General features: G+C 37.4%; 1 protein-coding gene across 1 annotated transcript; it reads left to right on the top strand.

The window, feature by feature from the left end:
- Positions 1-118: 118 nt before the first annotated feature.
- On the top strand, positions 119-22,767 carry NGLY1 (N-glycanase 1). The gene is made up of 12 exons (XM_084282793.1): positions 119-251; positions 418-532; positions 2,662-2,904; positions 5,404-5,560; positions 8,712-8,934; positions 9,177-9,298; positions 9,603-9,748; positions 9,925-10,035; positions 15,025-15,189; positions 16,568-16,756; positions 19,980-20,157; positions 20,677-22,767. The coding sequence occupies exons 1-12, from the start codon at positions 124-126 to the stop codon at positions 20,850-20,852; spliced, it is 1,953 nt and encodes a 650-aa protein (XP_084138919.1). The 5' UTR covers positions 119-123; the 3' UTR covers positions 20,853-22,767.
- The last annotated feature ends 4,356 nt before the right edge of the window (positions 22,768-27,123 follow it).

Raw genomic sequence — 27,123 nt, 5'->3', positions numbered from 1 at the left:
CGCCTTTAAGGCCACCACCACCACCAGCGGGGCGCTGGGAAGGGCCTGAGGGCAGCGGCCTCACCGCCCCGCTGCGCATGCGCGCTGCCTCCAAGGGGGGGGGGGGGCGGTGGGGAGGGAGCGATGGCGGCCGAGGTGGGCCGCGCTTCCTCGGCGGGCTCGGCCGCCGTGAGCGAGCTGTGCCAGAACGGCCGCGACACCTTCCTGGAGGCCTCGCGGCTGCTGCTGGCCTACGCGGACAACATCCTGCGGTGAGGGGGGGGGCACGGCTGGGCTGGGGGCGAAACGGCCAAAAAGAGGCTGGGCTGGGGGTTGTTTATGTACGGGTGGGCTGTGGGTGTGCTGTGTGGTGCAGTTGCCCAGCTGCTTAGCGCTTACTTAGTGTGCAGAGGTAATTGAAGCTTTCAATTTCTTCAGGAATCCTGCCGAGGAGAAATACAGGCTAATTCGGATTGGAAATCCAGCGTTTTCCACGAGGCTGTTGCCTGTCAGAGGAGCAGTTGAATGTTTGTTTGAAATGGGATTCCAAGAGGTGAGGATAATCCAGTTGCTTCTAATGTTTTAATTGGTTTACGTGCTAAAATTTAAAATTGGATACCTTCTCGCTCAGTTGCAAGGCGCTAGTTTTTAAGCCAATTGCTATTTTCTTAGTTTAATTTCAAGCCTTGTTCATGAATACCAGTGGTTAACCAACAGAAAACTTCGGTGAGGCTACTTCAGAAATCCTGATGGAGTGAGAACTAAGCTAATCTGCATAAGATTGGTTTTCTGATGCTCAGGTACCCTATTAGTTCACTTAATTGTCATATATATATATATATATATATATATATACACACATACATGGTGGGAATTGAAGGGAAAACCCTCTCTTCTAGTTACAACCCACTATTACATGGACAACAAGCCACACCCTCTGGCTGTAGTTTCCATATTATAAGCTTACCGAAACTGTCATCAGGATGAAAAAAACAATCCTACTTTCCTGCTGCTTGTTCCCACCACCAGCAGGGCTTATCTAACAGTGAGAATGAAAGTTCTTCTTTTGTTATTTTAAGGAAATAAATTTTTAGCCAATTCACAGTGCATCCACACAAGTACTAGCGTTGTCATGACAGCAGTGGAGGGCAACAGACTATTGAAGTAGTGGCAGGGTGGGACTTACACAGTTAGAACTCAAGTAGTTATGAAACTACATCCTAAAATAGGCTCAAGTGAATCTTGATTCTGTTGCTTCATAAAAAATGTATTTCAAAGATTGCTTCACATGCTAAAATAGTCCCTGTCTCAGTATATTTTAACTCCAAAGCTTGTTGAGCTAGAAGCGACCTTTGTAGTTACAGGAGTGCAGGGGTGAAAAAACAGCTCTCGCTTAATGGTGCAAAGATACTGCTCTAGCTTTGCTTTGATTTGTCTGCATGCGTACATAACCATGGCATGAAACTGACGTTGTTTAGGTCTGGCTGTTGTGAGACCTCTGCCTTTTGTTCTGGTGAAGTCAACTATTTGTCTTAAAGTTAATAAATAAATAAATGTATGCTGAAGGAGATGGTGACTGCAGAGAAGAGAAATGGGTCTGTGGATTTATTTCTCTGCTGGCGTTCAGGAGATGGCTTTTAATGATGTGTTTTAGCCGAGAGGTAGTCCATGGAGCTAGTGAAGCACTCAAGCAACAATAACATAGGCGTTTTAAATGTGTCATAAAGTGCTACTCCCACTTCTGTCTAATCATTAAGAGCATCTCGGTTCAGGCTTCTGGTTATTGTGCCAATTGAGGCTGAAGTTCACAAACTTCTCTTCGACTGATAGCTAAAATGTTCATTATTTTCTCTGCCTAGCAAGCTAAATTACTCATTTAAAAAAGAGGACTCTTCTAAACTGGTATATTTCATTCGATCTTGTAATCGTAAGAATTAGTCAAGTACTTCATCTGCAATGGCAGGTGACCTAAGGTAGTGGTGCAGATAAACGCATTACTTGGTTTGATGAATAGAAGCACTGAAAACTGAAACTTTTAAACTATGAATGTTTCAGGGTATTCATGTTTTTAGTAATGTATTTCTTCAAGTTAAGTGCATTGCAACTGATTCTGTCCTAATTACTGATCTGCTGTTACTGGATTGTCACCAGTAATCATGCTGCAATCAAAGATAGGAGCCCAAAAATCAAGCTGGGTACAGATCTAAATAAGAAGAACGCTTCTCATCTGAAAAAATTACAAAAAGTAAAAGATGCCAGTGTGGAAGATAATTACAGTGGATGCTGTTCCAGGGGCTTCTCCAAACATTGGCTATCCTACCGTGTTGCTTAGTGTTTCACTGCTGTCCTGTAAGAACTGCATTTGTTTTTCATTTCTGTTGCTGCTGCTTGCTCTGCTTAACAATAATTGCATTGTTCATGTGTGACTCTGCAAAATAAGTTGCTCACAAAAATATGTTGTTATGAGAGCTTTTCTCTAGACTGACTGTAGGTACTTATCTAATAGCTTCAGCTGTGGGGGACCTACAAGTTTTTCATGTAAGGAACCTAATCTGAACGCCAAATCCTGCCAGACCTTACGCTAACTTCCAGTTATTGATACAGCTGTTAGCAAGAGCAAATATAAACCAGCAACTAGCTTAGACCTATGTTAATTGCTGAATTAACTTTCCTAAACTTCAGGGAGAAACTCACCTGATATTCCCTAAGGAAGCATCGATTGAGCAGCTACGTAAAATCAGAGATCTGATTGCTGGAGAGAGGAGTAGCAGACTGAATGAGTCGAATCAGATCCACAGACCAGGATCCTCTGAAGCTGTAGCCAGCACTCAGGCAGCTGCACATCAGCCTTCAAGACCAGCTGACCCTGTTCGTGCCCCTGCCCAGCAGCAGCTGGAAACATCACTTGTGCAATCTCTTGAAATGGTAATTACTGCCTAAAAGCTTTCTAGGAACACGAATTCTGAATATAATGATTGAAGAAGTCAGCTGTTGGAACAGATTGCTCAGGTTGTGTAGTCTCCAAACTTGGAAGTTTTCAAGATCTGACTGGATAAAGCCCTGAGCAATTTGGTCTGACCTCATAGCTAACTCTGCACTGAGCAGAGGATTGGATTAGTGGCATTTTGTTGGTTTTGAATGTTTTCTTCAGTCTCTATCCAACTTCAACTTGAAATGTGATATAAATAGAATATTAGCAAGAGATTTTGTTGAAGATGTCCACAGATATGCATCTTATTGAGCAGGGTGTGACAAAAAAAGCAAAATTAACACATTTTGTATTGGAAGGGAGTAATGTGAGAGAGCACAGAGGCAGGGGGAAGGAAGCTAAGACAAGGTTGTATGCTGTGTTTGGTAGTTGTCTGATAACCAACAAAGGAACTGGAGATCAAGACTAATATGTTTATAATTGTTGATGTCTCAATTCATGTGTCATGACCTTTATGCATGGCCTGTGAGGGCTCTCTTTATTCATGCACAACTGTTTTGAGAGACAATAATTAGGCCAGGCAAATACAAGTATATAGTTAAGCTGTTTCCCTTGTGCAAGAGTTTGAGATGAAGTTCCTGGCCAAGAGAAAGAGAGGGGCAGAGTCCTCATTTCAGCTGATGTTACTTGGCCTGATGGGAGAAGAGTCTTAAGACCTCATATTACTCTGGAAAATGAAGCCGTTGTACTGTTGGATATAAGATTGAAGGATTCTTTGGCTTAACCCTAAAGAATTTTCTCCTTTACAACCATTGTGGGTTTGGTTTTAAATAAGTTGGTGCAAGATGGATCCTTCCAAAAGCTTGCTTCCTATACATCCTTCAGCAGACTTTGTCTCTTTTTAAATGATATGAGCTATATATTGTTGGATGTTGAACTGTCGTGCTGTTTCTTTTCAATATCTATTCAAGGCAGAAAAATGGCACAGCATGGGTTCAAGTGAATAGATGCAATGCCTGGGTTTATTTTAGTATTGGCTTGTCTGCTTACTGCATGTTCCTGTTTCAGCCACTTCAGTGGTGGTTGGAAGTGACTGTGAAACTTCACTTGCTGAAGTACTGGTCCATACGTTTCTCTAGGCTTCTTGAGATTCAACATGGGTGGGTGACGAGGCCAAACCAGTTTAGAAGCAGCTCTATTAGAACTCTGTATTTCTGTTGATCTCTTCAGGGAGTTACACTAACAGCTCTCTGAACCTGTTAAATTCAGTCTATATAGTCTGTGTTGATTAGAAAGAAGTCCATAAAGTACCTTCTGGCTATGACTTGGCCACCTTGTTTGCACAGGAATAGGTGTTTGTTTTTCAGTAAGCACCCGTATTATTTCTGTATGCACTGCTGTCAGATGTCAGAGGGATTTAGAATGGTTTTTATAGTGTGAGCAGTTTTATTTCTTGCAAGTGTGTTGCTTACCAAGACTCTCATGAATCACAGGTGCAAACAGGAGAACAGATCCAGCACAGGAATATTCTAGGGGTCTAACCCATTGTTATTTTCCTTTGTCTTTGGCTCTTCTGCATTTGTTACCGTGAGACATTCTTGACTTCAGGAGCAAGGAAAACTCTGGCTAGTTATTACTGTAGTGGATGGATTGTGATCCCTTCCTGGATCATATGGTGATTAAGAGGAGGAGAGAGATGTTAGTTAGCCAGGCTAAAGACTGAAGCATGTTCTATTGCTAGAGAAAAGGAGATTCAGCAGTATCACTGGCTCCTCCCTGTGTATGTCAGATTCTTGATTTTTAACATCTCATTTAGTGTTCTGTGTTATCCCCTTTTGAAGGGAATTAAGTATCTTGTTAACTACTTAGTAACTTAGCTAGCTAACTTTTTAGATATGTTGCACTCGAAGATACACCCAAGCACACGCCACTAAGTGACACTTAAGATAACAGAGTGAAGAAGCCCAGTTCATGTGTTTTGGTTTCTAGTGAAATATGGTCACAGGGTTCTATGTTCAAAACCGGATCAGAGTTGATCTGAGAGGAAGTAAAAATAGACGAGCAGTGTTCATGAATAATAGAGTCCAGTGAACTGGTCCACATGGTGTAGCAGTGTCCAGGAAATTGAATGAATTACAGATTCTTTTGTAGATTTCAGGTAGAAGGTGTCCAGAAGGAGAAAAAAGAATTGGGTAAAAAAAAAAAAGTCAAAAACTTTGTTAGCAGAGGTGTCTTTTAAAATTCCTCCTCTCCTTGAATCAATACACTTTTTATGAAGGATACTAATCAGAGTGCTCAGAGATGACAAGTTGGCTTTATGGCTTGGGTGGTGGTGTTTGTTGCAATTTTTGATATCTTTACAAATTTATGCTGTTAAAAAGTTAATAATGTGACTTGTGAGTATGGAATTGTGACCCCTAAAATAGGGGAGCTTGGTTCTTTTGGTTTGAGATGGAAGTTCATAAGCCATTTTATGACTGAAAATCCTTTTGCAGGCTGCAAGTATCTTGAAAGCACTTCAAAGCAACTTTGAGCATGTGTTAGTGTATGAGGATCCTTCTCTTCAGCAGAAAGCACTAGCTTCAATTCCCCTCCAGCAATTGAAAGGGAAGGCTCAGAAAAAGTTAGCACAAGCTACAGGACTGGACAAAGGTAATGTCACCAAGTTGCAATGTGTATGAAACCAGAAATATTCTTTCTTTTGGGTGCTTCAGGGGTATGGATTTGGTCAGATGTCTGCAAATTCCAGATGCTGTTTCTAAGTTAGAAAAGCCATCTTCACTGAAAACTTGAAAATCATTACTGATTTTCACTTCATTACTATTTTTCACTTCTTTCTTTTTTCTCTATCTAAAAGCATTTCATTTTTCTATTTCATTTGTGCCTATCCATCCATCCATTACTTGCTTTCATGTACAAATTCTGAATTCTTTATTTCCAAATTAGCAGCAAACAGTGCTAAGGAGACAAATTGAGTGAGCATGTACTGTTATAATTCTTACATCTAGAGTGAACTAACTACAAGAGGGAAGGGAACTTGTTTTTTCTTTATCATCATTGTTTTGAAATTGTCAGAGTTTAGTTTTCCTGTCTGTACTACAATTCCAAATTCAGGAAAAAAATGCAAAATGCCATGTTTGTTAATAATGTTATTGGAGAGATTTTTGCATATGGCCTTTCCAAAGCACAACTTCATACAAAGAATCATCATTCTTGCAAATGCTTAAATGAATAACATTGTTCAAATGCAGCCCTCTTGGAGCAAGAATTGAAGCATGAGCATAAATCTTAGGCACTGATGCTACAAATATGTTTTTTCTAATAAATGCAAGTTTCTTCGGAATGCACTAAGACTTTGTCCGTCAAAAATGTGTTATTTCTAACTAAGAGTTTTAGATTATTTCATCAATATAGTGAAATTATACAAGATATATATATTTTTTTAAATAGGACTCTAAAACCATATTTAGATTCACAAGAAAATGGATTTTTTTTTTAAATCTTTGACAGAAGATTTTGGAACAATTCAGCTTGTTTGATGGGGATGCTGTTGATTACAAACCAGAAATAAGCTGCTCTTATCATTTTTCTAAATGACTGAGATGTTTCATACAGCCATGCGAACCTGTAATTGCACCTTCGGCATAAGTGAACTTTTGAGAATGAATTTCATAGTAATTTTTTTTTTTTTTTTTTATAAAGCTATAATAGGAAGTAGTATACCACATAAGCAAGTATAAAGCATTCTTATCCAGCACAATCTAGTACGATGCAATGGTAAAAAGACTTAGCAGTAAGAAATAAAAAATGATTTAAATTCTTTACAAAATAAGTAAATAAAAAGGACAAATGTATGTCTTAGACCCTGCTTCTGTTTTCTTGTGCACCCTAGTGCCAAAGCAAGGAAGGAAGGAAGGAGGGTGATGTGTACAGATGCTTCTTCCCAAGCCGTTGAGCTGATCAATTCAAAATGGCTTCCAGGGCTTAATCTAGATGCAGAGGAGAAAATCACTTGGTTGTGACAGTTTGAAAGCATTTTTTTTAGAGCCTTATAGAAATGTTCCTTTGGAAATGGACTATGTAGGAGATACACGGCTAATTAGCCCTTTCAGTGTCTTTGGTTTGTTACTATATTAAGGCTGTCACCTGTAGGAACAACTGTTTGATGGTAAGTGACACTTGTTCTTAGGACTTTCCCTACCAGGCATCATAGGAGACTGTGTTAGGAAGATTGTTTGAGCAGAAACACAATTTTGACTGTTTTCCTTTACCACTTTCCATTAGAAAGATGGCTTTTGCAGTTGAAAATAGCTGCAAGTTACAGCCAGCTGTTTTCTGTTCAAATAGATCACGTTTGTCATTCTTTCCATGCGATGTTTGCTTGCAGGGCCTATTTTACAAACCAAAAGAAGAACATTCATATGATACCAGTTACGTTTTCATAGACAGACTCTGTTTTATGTGTTGTCCAAAAAAAGACCATAGCCAGTGTTCAGAATATTCTCATTCTGTTCTTGTCAGGAAGTTCGAATGCATGAGCATGTTCATTTTGTAAGCAATAACACTTTGTCAGAATGTTTCAGCACAGATGTTCTGCACATACAGTGCATTAAAATTTCTATTGTTGTGTAATTATAAGTCAGTCTGAAGTCTCAGGTTTTCTTGCTTTGATTAACAGGTTATCTTCTCTAATGCTCTTCATGTTCTTGGCAATGTGTGTTTAATAGGGGCCCCTGGTCTTCCATACCAGACAAAGAATTTTAGAGGAAGGTGTGAATTCATCTCTAGATGAATTACATATACATCTTCATCTATTCCTTCCTCACCATCCTGAAGAAGAAGCTAGTGCACAGATTTGCTCAAACTTCCTCTTAAACATCATTCATAGTTTTTTTGTTTTTTTTTAATATATTCATATTTTCATAAGTCAGACCTGTCTGCATCGTGACTATAAGCAAACCACAGTCATATAATAACCAGGTATTAGATACTGATGATTGCAGTGTGGCCTGGATGGTGGAGTTAATAGGAAGACTTACTTTATTGTTTATGAATCAGAGGAGGAGAATCCCTGTGGGCATTGGAGCAGAACATACATATAAAGCCTATAAGGAGTTAGAAGGGATGGATCTCTTTTAGAAGAGTGGATTTAATAATTTGTTAGGTGAAGTGAGGTTATTTCTAAATGGTGGAATAGCAACAGTACAACATGTATACATGGGAACATACTTGTTGTGAACGTAGGACAAAAGGTCAGAAGTTTAGTGTGTATTAATGTGGCAGAATCAGAGTAGAAAAATAGTGACTTCCTGTGTCACCTTGAGTAAGCTGACAAAGCTAATATTTGCTGAAGTCATAAGCAAACTCGTCTTTATTTACATAGCTCCTAATTACTCCTAGTGTAATACCAAAGGACGGAAGAAGAATGTTTAGGAGCAAAAAAATAGTTTGTATACTATCTATTTCATAGTCCTAGAAGAATATGAGGGGAATGAGGGAAGTTCACCGGGCTTCACTGTATATCTAACTTGTTTTTCTGAGAATTTCCTAATTCTTACTCGAGCTGTAGTGTTCAGTAGTGCATTTTTTTGTTTGTTTGTTTTTTAAATATAGTTTGCCGTTATTTAGTCTTCAGAACTTAGATTTTTCTTTCTGGTGTTTTTAAGCAATGCATGAACCTTCATTTTATGAGATCTCTAAAATATAATAAGGCACCAGGAGACAGTGATCTAGGTAGATACTGGAAAGTTAGCTAAATTATTGTTTTGCTATTTGATCAAACCGTGTTGTGTAAATTTTACAGGTGCACATGTGAATGAAGACGACTTCTTGCTGTTGGAGCTCTTGAACTGGTTTAAGAATGACTTTTTTCATTGGGTAAATAGTCTTCCTTGCAGCAGGTGTGGTGGGCAAACAGAACAGAAAAGTGACAAGCTGACACCGACTGATGATGATCTAAGGTGGAACGCTGGTCGAGTGGAAAATCATTACTGTAACCAGTGTCAGTTCAGTAATAGATTCCCAAGGTGAGCATACAAATATTTGCTTTGTTTTTTTCTTGTCTTTCACAAAACAGCTATACATTTGTGCATTTTGTGAACAAGTGTTGTTACATGAAAGATTAGAGAGGCCTTTTTAAGCAACATGATAGGATGGTTGGTGAAACAGCAATGTATCTTTAAGATGAGATAGATAGGCAATCATGATGTAAAAAATTTTGAAAGGTGAAATGTGTTTTCAATTATTCTGTTTTTTTTTTCTCCTCTAGGTATAGTAATCCTGAGAAACTTCTGGAAACCAGATGTGGACGCTGTGGCGAGTGGGCTAACTGTTTTACACTGTGCTGCAGAGCTGTAGGGTTTGAAGCCAGATATGTCTGGGACTATACAGGTAACAGTATTACAGAATGTATTCATACAAATAATTCAAAACGAGGTTATTTTATGGTTGTAAGGTTATATTAGCCCATAAGCACCATGTAAAGTTATTCAGTCCAGCTAACAAAATATAAATTCTATTTCTTCTCATGCGTGAGAGATGAAATACAGTTCTGCAACTAAGGCTAGATGCCTGATTTCAGTGATAATCTTTTGTCAAATGAAAGGGAACATGATCCTATGATAGTATTCTGTGTTATTAGTAGAGAGAATCTATCCCTATTATTCATTGTTTACTTTCTACCTTTCTTATGTAGATCATGTATGGACTGAAGTATATTCTTCATCTCAGAAAAGGTGGCTTCACTGTGATCCCTGTGAAAATGCCTGTGATAAACCTCTTCTCTATGAAACTGGGTGGGGAAAGAAGCTCTCCTATGTAATCGCATTTTCCAAAGATGAGGTAGGAATAGTGATGCTTTAAAAAAATAAAAGTGTACTCTGAGGCAAGTGTGTGAAGTAATGTGATTTCCAGAATTATTAGGGAAAAACATACTTCTACTAGCTAGCCTATTTATTTTAAAGCCAGACATATGGGAATCTTGTTTGCTTTATTTTCTTCTTCAATTTGTGCTTGAGGTTGTTGATGTCACCTGGAGATACAGCTGTAAGCATAAAGAAGTACTCACTAGAAGGACAGCGCTTAGTGAAGCTACACTACGTGAAACAATTAACACATTCAATAGAAAGGTATGTAGCTTTTCTTAAATAGGTTTCTTTAAGTGAAACATAAGTGTTTTCCTCAAATGTGAAGTCTTTGAACAAAGGAATGTGTTTTGTAACCTCATGGAAATGTCCCTGCTTTATGGAAAGTAAAATGTTGCTAATTGTAAGGAACTCATTTTGCACAAGGTACTTAGGTTTTTCAGTGTTGAACTTATTTGAAATAAGATAAAGAAAGGTACGTGTGTCTTACATTCTCAGGGATGTATGTGTCTATGTGGATAAAATACGTATTGATACATATTGTGTGTATGTTTATTTTTTTTCCCTAACAGATTTTAAGTGCATTTATTCATCACCAGATACAGTAATAAACTACAACTGCTTTGTAACTACATGGAGTCTCTGAAGACAGTTGCCTTCAAAAATGCTATACCTTGGAAACAATAGTATTTATAGTTAACAGGAAATGTAGGCCTAATTTGTTTTCCTTTTTTTTTTTTTTTACAAGGTCTAGAAAGTTGTGTGTGGGGGGGAATGATTCACAGGTTCTTTCCTAGAGTTTCAAAAAGTGTTGATAACATCAGTAGAACTCTGGCTCAGAGCCACGTATACAGTCACAGAACCCAAGGGCACTTAGTATCTCTCTGCTAAACTTTTTGCCCTCCCTTCTTAGTACAGGATAAACTTTTCTTGACTCAGTATACTAGAATCCCACAGAACATTGAATCACCCTTAAAGTTTGTGCCCTCACTTCCTTCCAGGGCTAATTTCTTTGCACAGAAACATTGGTTCCTGTAACAGAGTAAAGCTGATGGCTTAATAAACACATTATTCCTTTTTAGAGACCTGCTGGCGTGAGGGTTATAGTCACATGCTGTGAAGAGTTGAGCTGGACTTGTGATTTCAAGTCCTAGCTTTAAAACTTTCATCAGTAACAAAAAATCAGTCACACGCAGAGTAGAGCACAGACAAGGCTGGCCACAAATTAACAAAACGAAATGAAGTGAAGGATCAGAAATTCACGTTGGGGAACGTGGTGTACTTTGTGAAGGGTTGCAGGAATTTAGTGAAGTCCTCTGATTGTTGAACCCTTGCTGCTACAAAACTGATCTGAGGGGCTTTTAATTCAGCCCCTCAGATTGCTGGAGATAGCAATCAGTCACCAGCCTCTTCACCACTTGAAGAAAACCTTGGAAATGGGGTGCTGGTTCAAGACTGAGCATTAGGTGGTACTACTGATAGAGGATTAGTAAGAAGAAAATTAAAAATATTGTGGCAGTATTGATGGAATGAGGAAAAACTATAAATGACTCGTGAGCTGGCTTATATCAGTGATGTTGCTGTAAGATTGTGCTCTGTTTCACTTACAGAAGCATGGAGAACTCCAGTAAAAAAATGTGTTGCCATCTCCAACAGATGGTGCTGCGTGTTGGTCTGATTCTTACTTCTATCCACCTTCTTTATAGGTGCAGCTCATGAGCTGACATGAGCACTTTTCAAACGAGAAGGAACAGGTGCTCTGGTCATGTTTTAGAGGAAATTTTCATTAAAACCTGAGTACAAGGAAGAAAGCTATACATGTGCTTCCCAAACACCCCTGGCTCTTCTCTACATGTGGGAAATCCCAGACCTTTCTTCTCTATCCTGCAAGCTTTCCCTACTCCTTTTAAGTATTATTAAATCTGCCTTATAGATCTAATAGAACACCTTTATCAAAATAAGGCGCCCTTAAAAGAGATTGATAAATTACCCTCTCTTTTTCCAAGCTGAGTGATACTCATTCTCCTCCTCCTGCCATGCTTTCTTTTGCCCAGTAGCTGTTCAGGATATGTTTGACAGGGTTAATTTAATTAGTGTCTGTAAGTAACTGCTCTTAGTCTCCATTCTTTTGTCTGTTATAGTTGAAATTGGGTTTCCAGGGACTAGAGGCCAGTTGCAAGGAGATAGCTTGAAGAACAGTTTTTGTTACTGACCTTTGTCCTAGTCCAAGGGCCTTTCCTGAAGTTCATACTAAGGAGACAATGCAGTGGGAATCACAGGGCCGTTAAGAAATGGCTGGTTGAGGCTCTCCAGGGGGTATTCAGTAGCATCTGCTGTCAGTAGATGACTAAGGCAGCTCACTGCTAGAAACATCAGTATGTCTTAGAGCAGGTTTCCATTACTCCAGGTCTCCATTGCATTTCCTTCATTGCAGCCTATTCAGCAGATAATTGATGTAGGTTGAGGCTGACATCTAACTTTCCCTTTTTCCATCATCAGCTAGAGCATGGCTCTTCACTTGGAGGACTAGGCTCAGTACCTGTTGGTGCAGAGCTCCAACACAGCATCTTTCAAGTTCAGTTCCTCTCAGTTACAGCTGAGGAGAAGCACAGTGTACAGTGCACATCATCACCTTTGCTGTGCTGTCAGTGAAGACATTCTATGAGGTCAATATTTTGCTTTCCTGTGTAAAGAGCAACTGCTCTGATTGGTATTTCTCTGCGTGTCTCTATGTAGTGGCTAAGTGGAGACAACACACCAATTTAAAGGATGTTGTATGCCTGTCACTGTTAAATGGAAAAGGGGCATAGCTAGTTCAATCTATTCAATACATGATTTTGCTTCTCAGAATTACTGTGCCTTTTGTTTGGGTCAGGCACTCCTGAACGGGTGTGTAGCCAGCCTGCTGATCACCTAACACCTGCTGTCATTCTATAGGACCCTATTGCATCTTTTTGCAACGCTCTGCTTTGCCTTCTTTGTATGGGCACTGCCAGGCTCTAGTCCATTATACGTTGCCTAACATATAGAAAGAGGAGGGAGACCTCAGAGCTTTCCACTGCCTTCATTGGAAAGTGATGGTGGGGTAGGGAAACAAATGATCTTATTTGCTCCAGAACTGGATCAATTTTGTTTGTAATTGTGAATGATTATTGCTATGGTCAGGTCAGCTCTTAAAAGGAGATCTAATAAATAAGAGATAAAACTGCAGCCATCTTGGGGTGATTGATGTGAGATGAACCAGCATCCATGTTAATGGTTTGACATTCAATTTCAAATCCTCAGATTATCTGTTGCTTACCCAGCAGTGGGTCCACTTAAATTGCAGTTTATCAGTCAGTCTCCCAAAAGCATGCAGTTCTTCAAGAAACACAAACAGCACGTGATGCAGAAATTATTTTAAAGCTGTAGTTCACAACCCCTCTTCCTTCCTTCCTTCCTTTTGCATCTGTCCGCCAAAGACAGATTCTGGGCGTGCATGTAGAGCATAATGCCTTAGGAAGAAACAAAAGCAGGATGTTTAAGCCATGACAGTGTATAATGGAGTTCTTGTAATCCGTTTCAGTGCAGCAGTGCTACTGACAGCAATGTAATTTACAGGAAATTTAGTAACAGGTTTTCCCACCGTGTTCACTGTTGATCTCTGCAGAGTCAAGGTGTTAACACATCTGAGCTTACTGCTGGCGTTTATATGCAAGAGTGGGTTGGGAGGTGTGAGGGGAGGGAGCAGGGACAAAAATTCACATACTTGTACCCTACAGTTGAGGAACTCCCTAATTTCTTGTTTCCTACATGAAAGGCCTGGTTTTGGAAACACCCCTTTTGTGCACAAGCTCTCTGTTCTTCTGACAACTTTTTCAGATACTGTTACAACAGATGCAAAGCAAGGGCAACTAGTTCTCAGTGCGGCATCACCAGTATCAGTGGTGATAACCCCTAACCATGGGATTCCCTCCCTCAAAGTGGCTCAAACAGGATTGTAGAGTGGAATTAATAACTTGGGATAAGCAACATCAAAATCCCTCTGAGCTGGGGTGCATCTATAGACCTGCCTATGGATACCCAGGTGCCTAGGCAAGTGTCAGGTTCAGGAAAGCCTGGTATTTCACAGGGAAGTGCTGGAGTCACTGCTCTAGACAATTCTTTTAAAATTGCTAACTGGCAACTGGAATTCATGCGACTGAAGTTATTTCTCATCATATCTCTGTATCTACTTTCCCTTATCCAGTTTTATGTTGTTTTCTGGAACAAAGGCCCATCCAATGCCTGTTTTCTGATCCCTAGTAGCAAAAGTTCCTGGGCTCAGGACTGCTTTTGAGATGACTGGAATATTTACTGGCCAGAAGTTTCAGGTCTTAATGGGCTGTGTGTGCATGCCTTGTCTGATCACAGAAATGGGAAAAAAAGAAGCAGTGTACATACCCAGTCTTGAACTTAACTTTCCATCCCTGTACTGGTGTACTCTACGTGGCTAAGAAAAAAAGGCTTTACCACTCATCTCTGTGTTTGATGTGAAAATTGTAGAGACTAAACCACAGCCTGCTAATGATTTTTTCTTAATTCTATATAAAAACATACCCCTAGTTTTATTCATGTGGCCAAAGAGAGTATCGTATGTTTTTTTTTTTTTTTTTTTTTTTTCTTCTCCTCTAAGGTTTGCTTAATTTACCTGGAAGTATGACTTTTTTTCCCCCCTCAGTTTTCTGATATCTGCAAAAATAGGAGTGTCATAGTTTATTTATGATAGAATCAGTCACTGTGAAATAATTCTTTCAGGGACCAACTGAATCTTTTGTTTGGATTTAATCACAAAACCAAGACTGCTGCCAGCCATATCACTCCGCATTAGAGAAGAAAAGTTTGACCCAATAATTATGTTTGCTTTCTTTTTCCCCAGATAATATCAAGAACACCTAAGGTACAGAATGCATATGAATAACTAAAAAATATGCTATGGAAGTATTTTACCATCCAAGCAAATACAAACATAGCACAAATCTTATTTTAAAATAAATCCACACAGTTATTGCATGAAAATTCACAGAAAAAGCACCTAAACAGCACTGTCAAATAACTACAGTTATGACTGATTTATATTTGCACATGTGGAATAAAATTAATGTTTCTAACAGTCATTCTAAACTTTAAATGTTACTCTTTTTTCGTTTTTTTCCTGCTGGTGTCAGTCTAGAACAGAATTAAAAATAGATTTTTTTTCTGACCCTTTAACTTTTTTCTTAAATGTCTTTTCAGAGACAACGATTCTTGGCAGAAAGCAGAAAAAGTGAGCTCTTGCAAAGAACAATCGTGGAACTTGTTGAGTTCATTTCTCCTAAGCCACCTAAACCAGGAGAATTTGGTGGAAGGACATCAGGTTCAATGGCTTGGCGAGTAGCCAGAGGTGAAGCTGGTTCAGAGGTATTTAACTTTTCCACTGGTGACCATCCTAGAGGTAGCTAACTCTAGCGGTTGTGTGGCTATGGTCTGAAGAGGAATAGTGCTTCATGAGTTAGTGGTAGGTAGACTGAAGACTGTTTGTTCAAACAGTGAACTTGGAAAAGTGTTAGGTGCCAGTTTGTGAGTTCAGTAGAGGCACACAAAAAAGTTTTGAGGACTTACTGTAGTTTGTTGATTCAAAAAATGTTTAACAGTAACTGAATCACGTGAAAGTGTGTTTTGTACTTAAAAGTTTATTTAAAAATATTTTTTTTTCCTTTTGATTACTTATGATGCAACAGAACTAGGAAGTTTTAAGGCAGTTGGAAGCTGTTGGGAAAACTTTTTAAATTGTGTACTTGTATTATTAGGTACTTTTGGTTAAAGCCTAGAAGCAGGTTTTGAGCAACTATTTTTGTTAATAAAACAGTGCAGGAATAATTAAGAGCTTATTTAAGAGCTTGTTCCGTTCACATAAGGCTGAATGGTTTTCTTATCAATGTTTTTAACTATTTCAGAATGCAAGACTTTATTTTGAATTCTTTTATGATGAGATAGTTTCCCAGAACTTGAGACATTTTTAGCTTGAGCTGGTATGCAAAGATGTGACTTAAACCATCACTCACAACATTGGTTTTGTAGTGCTCCTGTCATCTGGAATGATTGTCAATCCTAAATAGAGGTGGTTAGGTGAGATTAATGGGTTTCATAACATTAAGTTTCAGAAACAAAGAATTTCAGTTCTCTATAGTTTAAAAGATTTGATTTTTTTTCCTGAAACTCGTAAGAACAATGAAAAATCTTTAAAAAATAAATAATAAAAAAGTAATGCTGTGAAGTTACAAAGTTTGTGGCTTACCTTTTTCTTGAAGTTGATTCTGAAGCTATTATATACAAGCCACCTGTATGTGATAGTCACAGACTCACATTTGACATTCAGAATAACCCTTTACCTGTTGATTATAAAATAATTAGAAATATACTCAACATATAAGATTTCTATTCCTAATATGTTAATCTCTTTCCTTAAATTTACTTATTTTATGTTAACGGTTTGCTTCTGAAAGTAATTATGTGAAAAATTAAAACAACAAAGTATTGTTCCTCTCTTTAAAAGATGCAAGTCTATTGTCAGAAAGTAGTTTGTTTGTTTATTTATTTTTTGCAGAAATGCTTTTGTTCTGTGACCTCTTTAAAAATTAAGGTATTTTTTATTTTCAAATTTTATTTTCCCAATTGGCAGCAAAACTGAATTGGGAAATCTTGGTACACTGATTAAAAGTAACATAGTCTTACCGAAATTCACTGGGGATTGAATGCGCTAATGTGTTTTTTTTGTTTTTTTTTTTTCCTTTTTCAGAAGAGAAAAGAAATAATTTTTGTTCCCTCTGAAAAAGAGAAGACATCTAAACTCTTCCACCTCACCTACAATATAGTGGAAGATAGTTATATACGGATTTCCAATAATAATGAAAAAATAACTGGCTGGGAAGCTGGTGTTTGGAAGGCAGAGTCTATTTGGAGAAAGGTTGAAACAGATTGGAAAATGGTAAGGGTAACATTTATTAGAAGTGTTAAATCTACCGTGAAAGTATGATAATGTGAGTAAACCAGAAAATTCTTGCCCATGTTTGACATCAAAACCTCTCTTGGTGCCTATACAATTTAGCTGATGTTAGTAAATGTTACTGTTAAGCTTCAGAGAAGATTGCCAGATGATTTAAGAAATTGGGAATAATTTCAGCTCACCTTTCAGAAAGGTAGAATCCCTGCTAGAGCACCAAATTTTAAAAACTGTTTTCCTTAATATGCTTTTTGGCAAACTTAGGATGCGTTGCTGTTTTATTGAAAAGCAATCCTTCTCTCTGAAAAAGTGTGGTGTTTTTTTTGCCTTTTTTTTTTTTTTGGCTTAGGAGAATAGCTTTATAGTGTGTATTATATCTCTGTGATGCACAGCCAAAGGAAGAAATTGTCATCCTAAACATTATGGTTCCATCTGCAAGAAGGCAAAAAACTGTCAGCCAGATTATTGTATACCCTGCCCAGACTCCTTCCCATCTGTCAGGACACTGAGCAGCAGAAGAATCATATGCTCTAAATCTAGGAAGAAGAGAATTGATGCCTGTAGGATAGGAAAGGGTCATTTACCAGCAAACAGCTTTTCCAGCGACAGCTCCCAACTGTGGAACTGAGCCTTCCTGTCAGGGACTAGAGCATGTTATCGCTCTGTTACTCTGTCATCCTACTAGCCTGGAAGGTCTCTGGCCAAACATTCTTACAGCTTAAGCAATGGTTTGCTTCCCAGTAATGAAAAATGGAGCAAGTGTATAATTCTCTTCTGACATTTTCTGTTCTGGGTCTATACATAAATGACTTGCAAAATGCTATCAGAGAATAACTTAGAGAGGTTACTATCCCTAAAAGAGAAGAAAAAATAGAGAATAATATAAAAGATATTACAGAAGAGTAGATTAATAGGAAAAGAAAGCAACAAAAACTCAGAATGAGGGACATCTAAGATCTGCTAAAAATCTGGTAGCACATTATATCTTCAGGTCTCCAATGATCAGTCATCCTCCTTTTGTAAGAAACAGTCTTTGCAGTGAAACCAATTACAAGTCTGCTGTTCTGCTCAACTCTACTAATCAGATAAAATAGAGGAGCTGGTCTATAAGACCAGACAGAAAGACTTTACCCTTGTGTTCAAGAGCTCCTCAGTATTTCTGGATAAAGGATGAGAGAATGGCCTTGAAAAAATAGGAGCTCTATAGATGTAGGTATATCTCAGCCTTGTGGGTTAGAATATTAGTTTCACAGGAATAGCATCCTGTAGAATGGTTTTGTATGAATCTAAAATTACATTTTTCTTGTGAGTTGTTTGTATTATGGGAGGTAGAAGAGGGAAGGGTTGCTTGGGGTTTGCATGTTGGTGGTTGTTCTGTTGTTTTTTTTAACTTCTCAAGTACCTCTAGTAGGTACAAATTTGGAGTTTGATTCAGCAGCAGTCCAAGAAATTAACCAACCATCAAATATTTTATTTACCATTTAGTGTGTGATGAATGGAAAGTATGTGTAAAAAGATAACTGTAGGTATTAGCCCAGGAGTAACAGAAAAGAAGTGCCTGTTGTGTCTTATGTCTTTCCTGTGTCATTGCAAAATGACGGAGATGGCATGCATCAATTGATCATCATAGTCAGTATGATGATCATGGCAGTAGCAAGATTACCTAGAGGTAGTTTGACATCTAGTGCTCAAACAAGCAGCCCACAATAGGTGATGATAACATTGTAAGATCTGATATCCGTGGGTTTTAAAAGCTTGTCTTCTAGAAGTGGAAGAGAATCTGACTGAGGTGTTATTTTCCGAATTCATGCTTTTTTCCAATTATACTGGAAAAAGACTATCCAAGTGTGAAAGTTAGAGGAGAGTCAAAAAAGCACAAATGGAAACTTGTCGGTTTCTGGTTAAATGTCTGGATATTAACAATGGAAGATGAACCAGACTAACTTGTTTTTTATCCCTAAAGCGTGTGTTTAATGTATCTCATCCAAATAGTAATGAATGGAGAGTTTTGGCACCCTTACAGGCAATGACGATTCAGTGAGTTCTGATCAAGGAAAATCTCATGCTAAAAGTAGTTGAAGTACTTAAAATACATGTGTGGAGATGAGCACTTTCATGAACAGTAAGATTGTATTTACATGAAAGCAGGTTATGTTGTTACATTTCCACAGGTAATCTTCAGGTGTAACACCTCACACCTTTAGGGTTTTCCAGCTTTCCTATGCATGAGAATTAACATTTTTGTGCCTTGGTGCATAATAAAATGAAAATCCTGACTTATTGTCTGGGAATGATATTTCTATTTTAAGGTGAGATCTTAGTAAAGCATATTACCGTACTTTATTATCATCTCATTCGGAGTTTTTACTTCCAGTTTTAAAAACTAAAGAGCTGCCTAAATCCACTCAGTATGACATTAAACACAAGTCTGGACATATGAGAATTTTGGTAACGGTTTCGTTACTATAGATTCCAAAAGGATTGTGGCTGGTTTGAGTCTCTTAACCTGCAATGTTTGTTACACGAACCAGATTTGAAAGTAGCCTCATGTTGAAAGTACTGCATATTGCAAAAATCTTATGAGGATTCTTAGTAACCCTTCAGTAAATGTTGATGTATGAGCCTGACTCTTCAGCCACGTGATATTCAAAATGTATTTAATGTTGGACACATTAAATTATGCAAATCTCTAACAGCTCAAATAATACCAGTACAGGACGTGTATGTGGACAGCATGTATGATTTACTTTAACCAAGACATGAAGTTCTAGGAGTGGTGTGCAGCCAGGAGCCACATCTAAAGAATAAAATACTCATCACAGTTTTCTTCATCAGCAATACTGAGCAACAAAAATGAAATTGAGTGTGTGGGCCTGTGGATTTATATAAAAGCCACAAGTCTGCTTTTTAAGAATAATGAGCGTAGATATTTTCATGGGTCAAGCTTTAATGAGCATTTTGAAATCGATTAGTGAAGTCCCTAGTGAAGGGCTGTGAATCATGTACGATTACATAACTGTGGAATAGATTTAAGGGTTCAGAATGAGTGTATACAAAAGTGTGCTATGAACAGTTTTAAATGTTCAGAGGCTTAATAAAGAATGGAAGTACACTATATTAAGTTATAATATCATTATTACAGTAATTAATTAGATATGTGTTGATCATCACAGGTTTTTGACATAATGTCTGTCTTGTTTCCACTTAGGTTTATTTAGCCAGAAAAGAGGGGTCATCCTCTGCTTCCATCAGCTGGAAGTTTGAATGCAAGTCAGCTGGTCTAAAAATAGAAAACGTTTCAATTAGGACAAGCAGTCAGACATTTCAAAGTGGAAAAATAAAGTGGAGAGTATACTCTCCCACAACAGAAATTGCTCTCTTAGGAGGTAAGTGTGGAATTATATCATGCAGCACAAGTGTAATTGCAAATAAATAGTTTATATAGGAAGAGCATTGGGCAGATATTAATAATTACACATAATGCACATTGAATTTTCTAACTTAGTCTTCAGCAAGGTCAATAAAATACTGTGTGTTTAATCAAAATTGGTATTAAAAACTGGTACAAAACCCGAGTTGAGTAGTGTACACAACCCTGCCTGCAACACGGAAGGATTAGGAAAAACATGGAGGATACAAGATACCTGTGTGTTTTACCAGGAAGGATAGATATTTGTGTATGTGGTGGCTTCAGTCTTGACTAAGTCCTCTGAATATTAACAATAAACAAATAATAACAAAAAATCTGCCACTATTTTTTTTCTGCTGCTGATAGATTAATGTGAGTAGTTATGACTCAGATCCTTAAACATTCATTAAAAGTTACCCTTTTTAATAAGCATTCTAACATTACATGCTGTCTGGAGCAGAGGTTTTCTTAATTGTTTATCTTTTTCTTCCAATAGATAAAAATCTTTGCTCCTACTCAGATTTTTGTGGTGCAACAGAAGTTACGTTGGAAGCAATTCTAAATGGAGGGGATGGTGAAACTGCATGGCAACACACACAGCTGTTCAGAGAAAGCTTAACAGGATGTGGAGAAAATTGCTTGGAGATAATTATAAAACTTACTGACCTCTGAGAGCGTGAAATAAATAGTGAAATAAATCATCTTTGGATTCCTTGAAGACACTAAGTCATGGATACAATATGAAGACTTGGTTGGCAGTTCCCGCTTGTCCTGTTGGCAGCTTATTTCCTGTTTCAATCCATCAGTTTAGCCAACTTGAAACTGCAGAAGTGTTGAGTAGGTAAACATCTCAATGAAAACCTTCTTCATTTTAAAAACACCCAAATTAAGAGATCGAATCATTAAAGTAATACCTTTGCTTAAATTTAAAGAAAGGAAAGCAGATTTTAGAAACCAAAATGTGATTGTAGGAGCACAGAGCAATTTTAATTTGAAGTTTTGAGGTTGGCTTGCTGATTATTTTATTTTTTTTAATAACCTGTGTCTTGGAAAAACAGTTTGAATTCCATTTTCTGATTGCAACAGACATGTTGTGATGATTTTAAAATATTTTAAAGAGTAATAGAAGCCTTAGACATTTTAAAAGAAAAATCTGATTTTATGTAATAACCAGAAAAGCTCAAATAAGAAATATTGAAGCTATCTGAAAATAATATTGTTATATATCTAAGTATTAAACTTGTTTTAATACCTAGAAATGTTTGGACATATGATTATGCTAGGAAAATAAACTAATTTTGAAAGAAATATTCCTTATGTACCTAAAATTTTGTCATGGCTTGTGATATGAAATTTAGATTTGAAAATGAATAAGAGCATCAGTTTTTTATATACAAAAAATTATTCATTATACATATTCTTTTACAATATAAATTCAAATTTATGCACCTTTTTACAGATTTATGAAGTGTATAGGTTGAAATAATTTTTTTTAGCTATTGTCTTGATGCAGAAGTGTATACAATTTTCTGTTTCTTTATGCAATGTTTAAATTTCTTTGCATTGGATATAATAAAACTGCCACCCAGGAGATACCAGATGTAGCAATGCTGTGAATAAAGTATGGAATGAATGTTTAGGTTAGACAGTCTCTATAGAGAATTTGAGGAAGGCTATGGCTGGAATATACAGGAAATTTTCTATCGTAGGACTGTAATGCAAAGTATGGCTAAAGTTTTATTTGAACATAAGTGAATATTAGGGATGATGATCCCAAGGCCAAGGATTTTTAAAGCTTGTTTTTTCTTCCCCCTGCTTTTTCTTTTGACCTTTCCAATTACTGTATTGATTTGAAATGATTGTCAGAAATCATTTGCATTGAAATAAGCGTTTGCTGACTTTTCAACAAATTAAGTAAATATTAGACTGTTGGGTTTCATTAGAAAACTGCAAGTGCACAGTGATCATAGACACCAAAGTTATACTACAGATGTCTTAAAGTAGTAGATTACAACAGCTCAGGAGTGACAGGATGATGTGTATGCTTTTCCTCAGAATGCAAATTGACAGTTTATGAGGGAGGGAATAGGAAGAGAGAGTGTCACTCCCTTAATCCAGAACAACTCAGTGACAGGGAACTGTTTGGAAGGATGTCAATCTACAATTGACAAATGCAAAGTAAATTTACCAGTCTCCATTCAAACCTCCTCCTGCTTTAGTTTCAGCTAAATGCTAGTTCAGAGATTTTGAGTGGGAACCCAAAAAAAAAAGTATTATAGATTAATCTATATACTATGTTGGAAGAAATTAGACAAAATACAAAACCAACTTTCAAAACCAAACTTTTTGTTCATATCGTGGTTTGATCTGAATGCTGCATGCAGAACAGCAACCACTAGTGGCAACACAAGAAATCATAGGAGTAATTTTCTACACCCCAGGAACCTGATGGGGGAAGGAAAAAACAAAAAAGAAAAAAAAAAATGCTTGAAACATATGAAGGAAGTTCCTTGTAGGCAGCATAGAGAGAAAACACAGAGTACAGAAACCAAGCAAACAATCTGTATATAATTATGTATTTGTGCTAAGATATAAGTAAAAATTATCTCATCTGATCCTTCGTGATAATCTGTCACCTTTACTCATCAGTTATCCACAAAGCATTTTTCACATAATGGGGGTTATATTTTATGTCTAAACCGCATTATGTGCAACATCAGGAAATGTAGAACACTAAATATAAAGTATGTTTGTCTCCATAGCACAGTGGAATGAAAACAGATGGTAGGCAGCACATATGGCTGCCAGAAGCTGGGAACACCCATTTGCAGAGTTCTTCCAGTTTAAAACAAAACAAGCCAAAACAAAGGAACACCAAGGGGAACAGAGATTGTGCCAAGCAGATATCAGGATATCTGTCCTCTTCTCTACATTCACACTCCTCTTCTCTTTACATTTAGTTGCTAAAGCTAAAAATCGAAGTACACTACAAGTTTAGAAATCGGCGTGCCATAGTATTTGTCAAAATTTAGCATTTATTAAAGATATTTTTTTAAAAATCTCCAATTCCCACTATGGTTTCAAACCTCTGGTTTGCTTCTTTGAGCAGTTCAGCAATTTAAAATTAAAAAAAAAAAGTCTACAGTAGGTCAGTACAGTTTATTCTCCTCTGCAGTTACCAATTTCAGGTAGCAAGGAGCCACTGGAGCAGAATTTTGATACCTCCCATCCTATTATATGGCACTTAGGAACAGCAAAGTCACAAGCCAAGGTCAACACAGCCTCAAGCTGTGTTCTAGGTGTGTAAATATTGTGAAACGTAAGAGTATAAGTGTGAATGCTTGTCTCAATAAGAGAACAGTTTTTTTTTTTTTTTTCCCTTTGTTTAGCTTTTTATGTTTATTCCCATGCTTTGCTTTTTTTTTTTTTTTATGGTAAGTTTTGTAGTTAGACTGTTAGCTAAGTTTATGGTTAGCCTGCTTCAGTTTCTGCAGTGCTATCTTTTTCTACACATTTCCATTTAATTTTAAATTCATTTTAATTTCCTTTTCATTATATAGAGAAATGCAAGTGACATTATGACAAATGTGCCAAAATTAAGTTAGTTTCTTCACTTATTTGGTAAGAGAAAACAAAAGGGATAGATTAAAGATTCTCAAACTCAGCAGAAACAAAAAGCAATAGTAATTAAAATTGATGACACCCATAAACCAACAAAAATAGCAGGACTTAATAGGATTTAATGGGGAAGGAAAACATAATAGACTAACTTCTATGATTGACCCTTTTTAGAGATGTTTTCCTATTTGCTCATTTATATTTAGGTTACTGAGAAAAATGCTCGGAATAAGAAACAGCTTTTTTGCAAAGCAGTCTAATGTTTAAGGTATATCTGTTCTTAAACTTTTTTTATTATTATTTTTATTAGTCTAAGCTATATAAATTATTTTAAAATTAAGAACAGGCTCCTTTGGCTTGATATAGGATCATTCCTTTCTTTGTTCCAGCAAATAATGTGTCTTTAATTTTGGAAGAAAAAAAAAGTGTGTTTAGTGACATATTGTAGCCAACAGCTTTAAGAGAACATCATCTTTTAATGACTGTGAGATTTGAAGTGTGACTTTTAGCACTGGCAGAGCCTCGAAGGACCTGAGCCTAAGCACTGGATAGCAATGACCCTCTGTTAGAGATCACCATATATTTTGAGTGTAATGTTTCAAAGTATGTTCTGCCAATGTGATATTTTTACTACATAATGCTTTGTGTTATTTCATATCCCTAGAACTTTGGTAATGTAATGTATGTCTCATATCCCTGAAGTCCCAGGGGAAAATATTCTCCCTCCCAGAAAATCATCTAGCAGCTTATTTTGATTCTGCCACGGTCAGGAGGAAATGCTAGATTTATTTTAGATACTCACTTCAGATAATACACAGGCTCCCTTGTGCAGCAGTCATATGGAAACCAGCTGACGTAAGAAAATGAAGGCATTCAGGAGCAATGTTTAAGCAAACTCTTAGTAAGGTAGGTGGGACAGTTTGTAAGAGTCTCTTAGAGAAGTTGGAAACGGCAGCAAAGTACGGAATGGAAAGAAAGAAAACTAGCCTCTTCCCTCTGCTTTTACCATTGCGATGAGAAGGATACAAGGTAATGGAATATTGTATATGTCCATGCTTGCTCTGTATCAAAACTCAAAACAATGTAGTTAAACTGCAGCAGGTTTTGCTTTCATCCAAAGCATCAGGGAAATACACGTTACATTCAAAGCAAAGTTCAGCACTGGCAAAAAGATGTAAAACTTTATTGGCCAAAAGGAAAGTGCTGCTTTGTGGACTGTAATAAGAATTCTGAAGCCATTCTGTTTTCTTTTAGCAAGAAGCCTGCCACAAACTGTTTTTGATTTGGGTGTTTTCTGCTGTTCTGTTATTCGGCTAGGAGTCTCTGCCTAACTATACTTACTAATTTCCATGATGTTAGCAAAGATGGTTTCAAAGAAACTAGGCAAAAGAAAAATATTAAAATAACAGATTGGAATTCCACAAAAAACTCTGCAAGGGATGTAACAGCACAAGCAGTAAGTGTTAGAGGCCATGATATAGTTTTCATTCTTGAGGACAGAAAAAGGTAAAATCAGGTTAATGCTGAGAAATGAATGTCAAAATTGCATCATCTGAGTTTTGTTTAGTAAAATAAGCAATTTTTATAAATCAAAACTTTTTAGAAAGAATTATCGTCATGGGGCCTTCAAAGGCAAACAGTGCCTTAATAAGTTCTTGCTCAAGTATCAGAGTTATGTATGGACTGCCTTTGTAAGATGTTGTCTCAGCTCCTGACAATCTTGTTAGTGATACAAGTTATTTCTTTCACTCCAAATTCAGTACTTCAGATTTTGTGTGCGTGTGTTTAGGGGGGAGAAGGCGTAGTGGTGAAGGTGTTGGTTTTTGTCACTATAAACCCATTTATTTATTTTTTACAAGGATGAAAACCCAGAGTTCACATTCAGTGAAAAGAATACTGTAATTTTTCTTGCTTCCACACTCTGGATAGTTATATTCTGCAATTTCAGCTTTGTTACAGAATTTAAAGGTTGCCAGTAATTCATATCTCCATGTTAATTTATTGCTGAGAAACAGATTCTTGCTTGACAGAAAGATACAAAGAAATGGGTGTTCATCCAGTCGCAATATATAAATAAACTTCAGAAGAGACAAGAAGATTTGCATTCATTTCTGGCCCACAGAGTCAAAATTCATGATAGGAAACAGACACTAAAGAGAAACAAGCATTTGCCAGAGTACGTGTACTTTTTTTAAACTTGGTATTTTATTGCGTTTACTTCACATATAGTACTGATTACTGGTCCTGGGAGGAAATCAGAGATTCAGCCCTCTGTAAATATTCAGTGAAAAAGACAAAGTCCATTTGCCAACAGATCATGGAGGCAACGTGTCTGCTAGTGAAAGAGTGATGCAAAGACTGGGTATGTGGAAGAAAAAAAAAAAAAAGAAAAGGAAATTGTAATTTATTTTTAAAGATCAGGAGATTTACTGGCATATGGAAACAAATTCAGCGGAAATCAGCTAGAACCTATTATACTTTGAGAACTGAACATCAAATTCATAACTAGAGAACAGTTTATTTTAAAAGTTGTATGGAAGAGGCATTCCAGTGATACAGTGTTTGTGAGTCGAGCAGGAGTCACGATGAACAGTATTCGTCAATGGATTTTGTATTTAATGCCTATTAGAATGACAAACACGGCATTGGGATATAGGAGTCGTTATATTAGTAATAAGATGAACTTCTCTAGAGTGCAGCATAATCGGATGCTTTGGCCATCTTTTGGACAATTTCAGATATAGCCAAGCACTTCCCTGGTAGCCTTTCTACAGCTTCGGTTGTTCCCTTGATCAACATGTGATAGCAATTACCTCTGGTGGCAACACTCCCTGTTGTCTTCACTGCTAAAAGCCCTTCTAAATTTACCTTCTAAACTGGTGGTTTTCATCCTTTGAAGCATTCTCTGCAACAGAGATCAAGGCAACTTGCAGGTGAGTCACAAGGTAAGATAGGGAGATTTCCAAGCCAGCCCTGGATTCTTCCTTTTCCTTGTTTCCCCTGTGTATCACAGACTGGCAACCCCAGCCCCATAAAGTCTCCCTGCATTCTCCAGCTCATGAAAGCTGCTGTTCCTTCTCTAGTGGGCAGTGGGAGAAAGCAAGCTGTGAGGATGAGAGTAGTATCATCTGTTGAGTGAGTTTCTTTCTGTGTCTTCCTCTGAATTTGGCACCCCTCACTGCTGGAGAATGTCCATCTCCTTAGATCATTTTATCTCCTACCAGCTTTTTGTCCCCACTCATACCCACCGTATATTCACAGGACAACCAAATCCTCAGCCGGTATCATCCCAGAATCAATCAGTAAGATCCTTCACTGTGTTATC

The sequence above is a fragment of the Netta rufina genome (genome assembly GCF_964035555.1).
Source record: "Netta rufina genome assembly, chromosome: 2".
In the NCBI taxonomy this organism is placed as follows: domain Eukaryota; kingdom Metazoa; phylum Chordata; class Aves; order Anseriformes; family Anatidae; genus Netta; species Netta rufina.
Note: the sequence above shows the minus strand (reverse complement) of the source record. Positions and strands in the feature narration are given on the sequence as shown.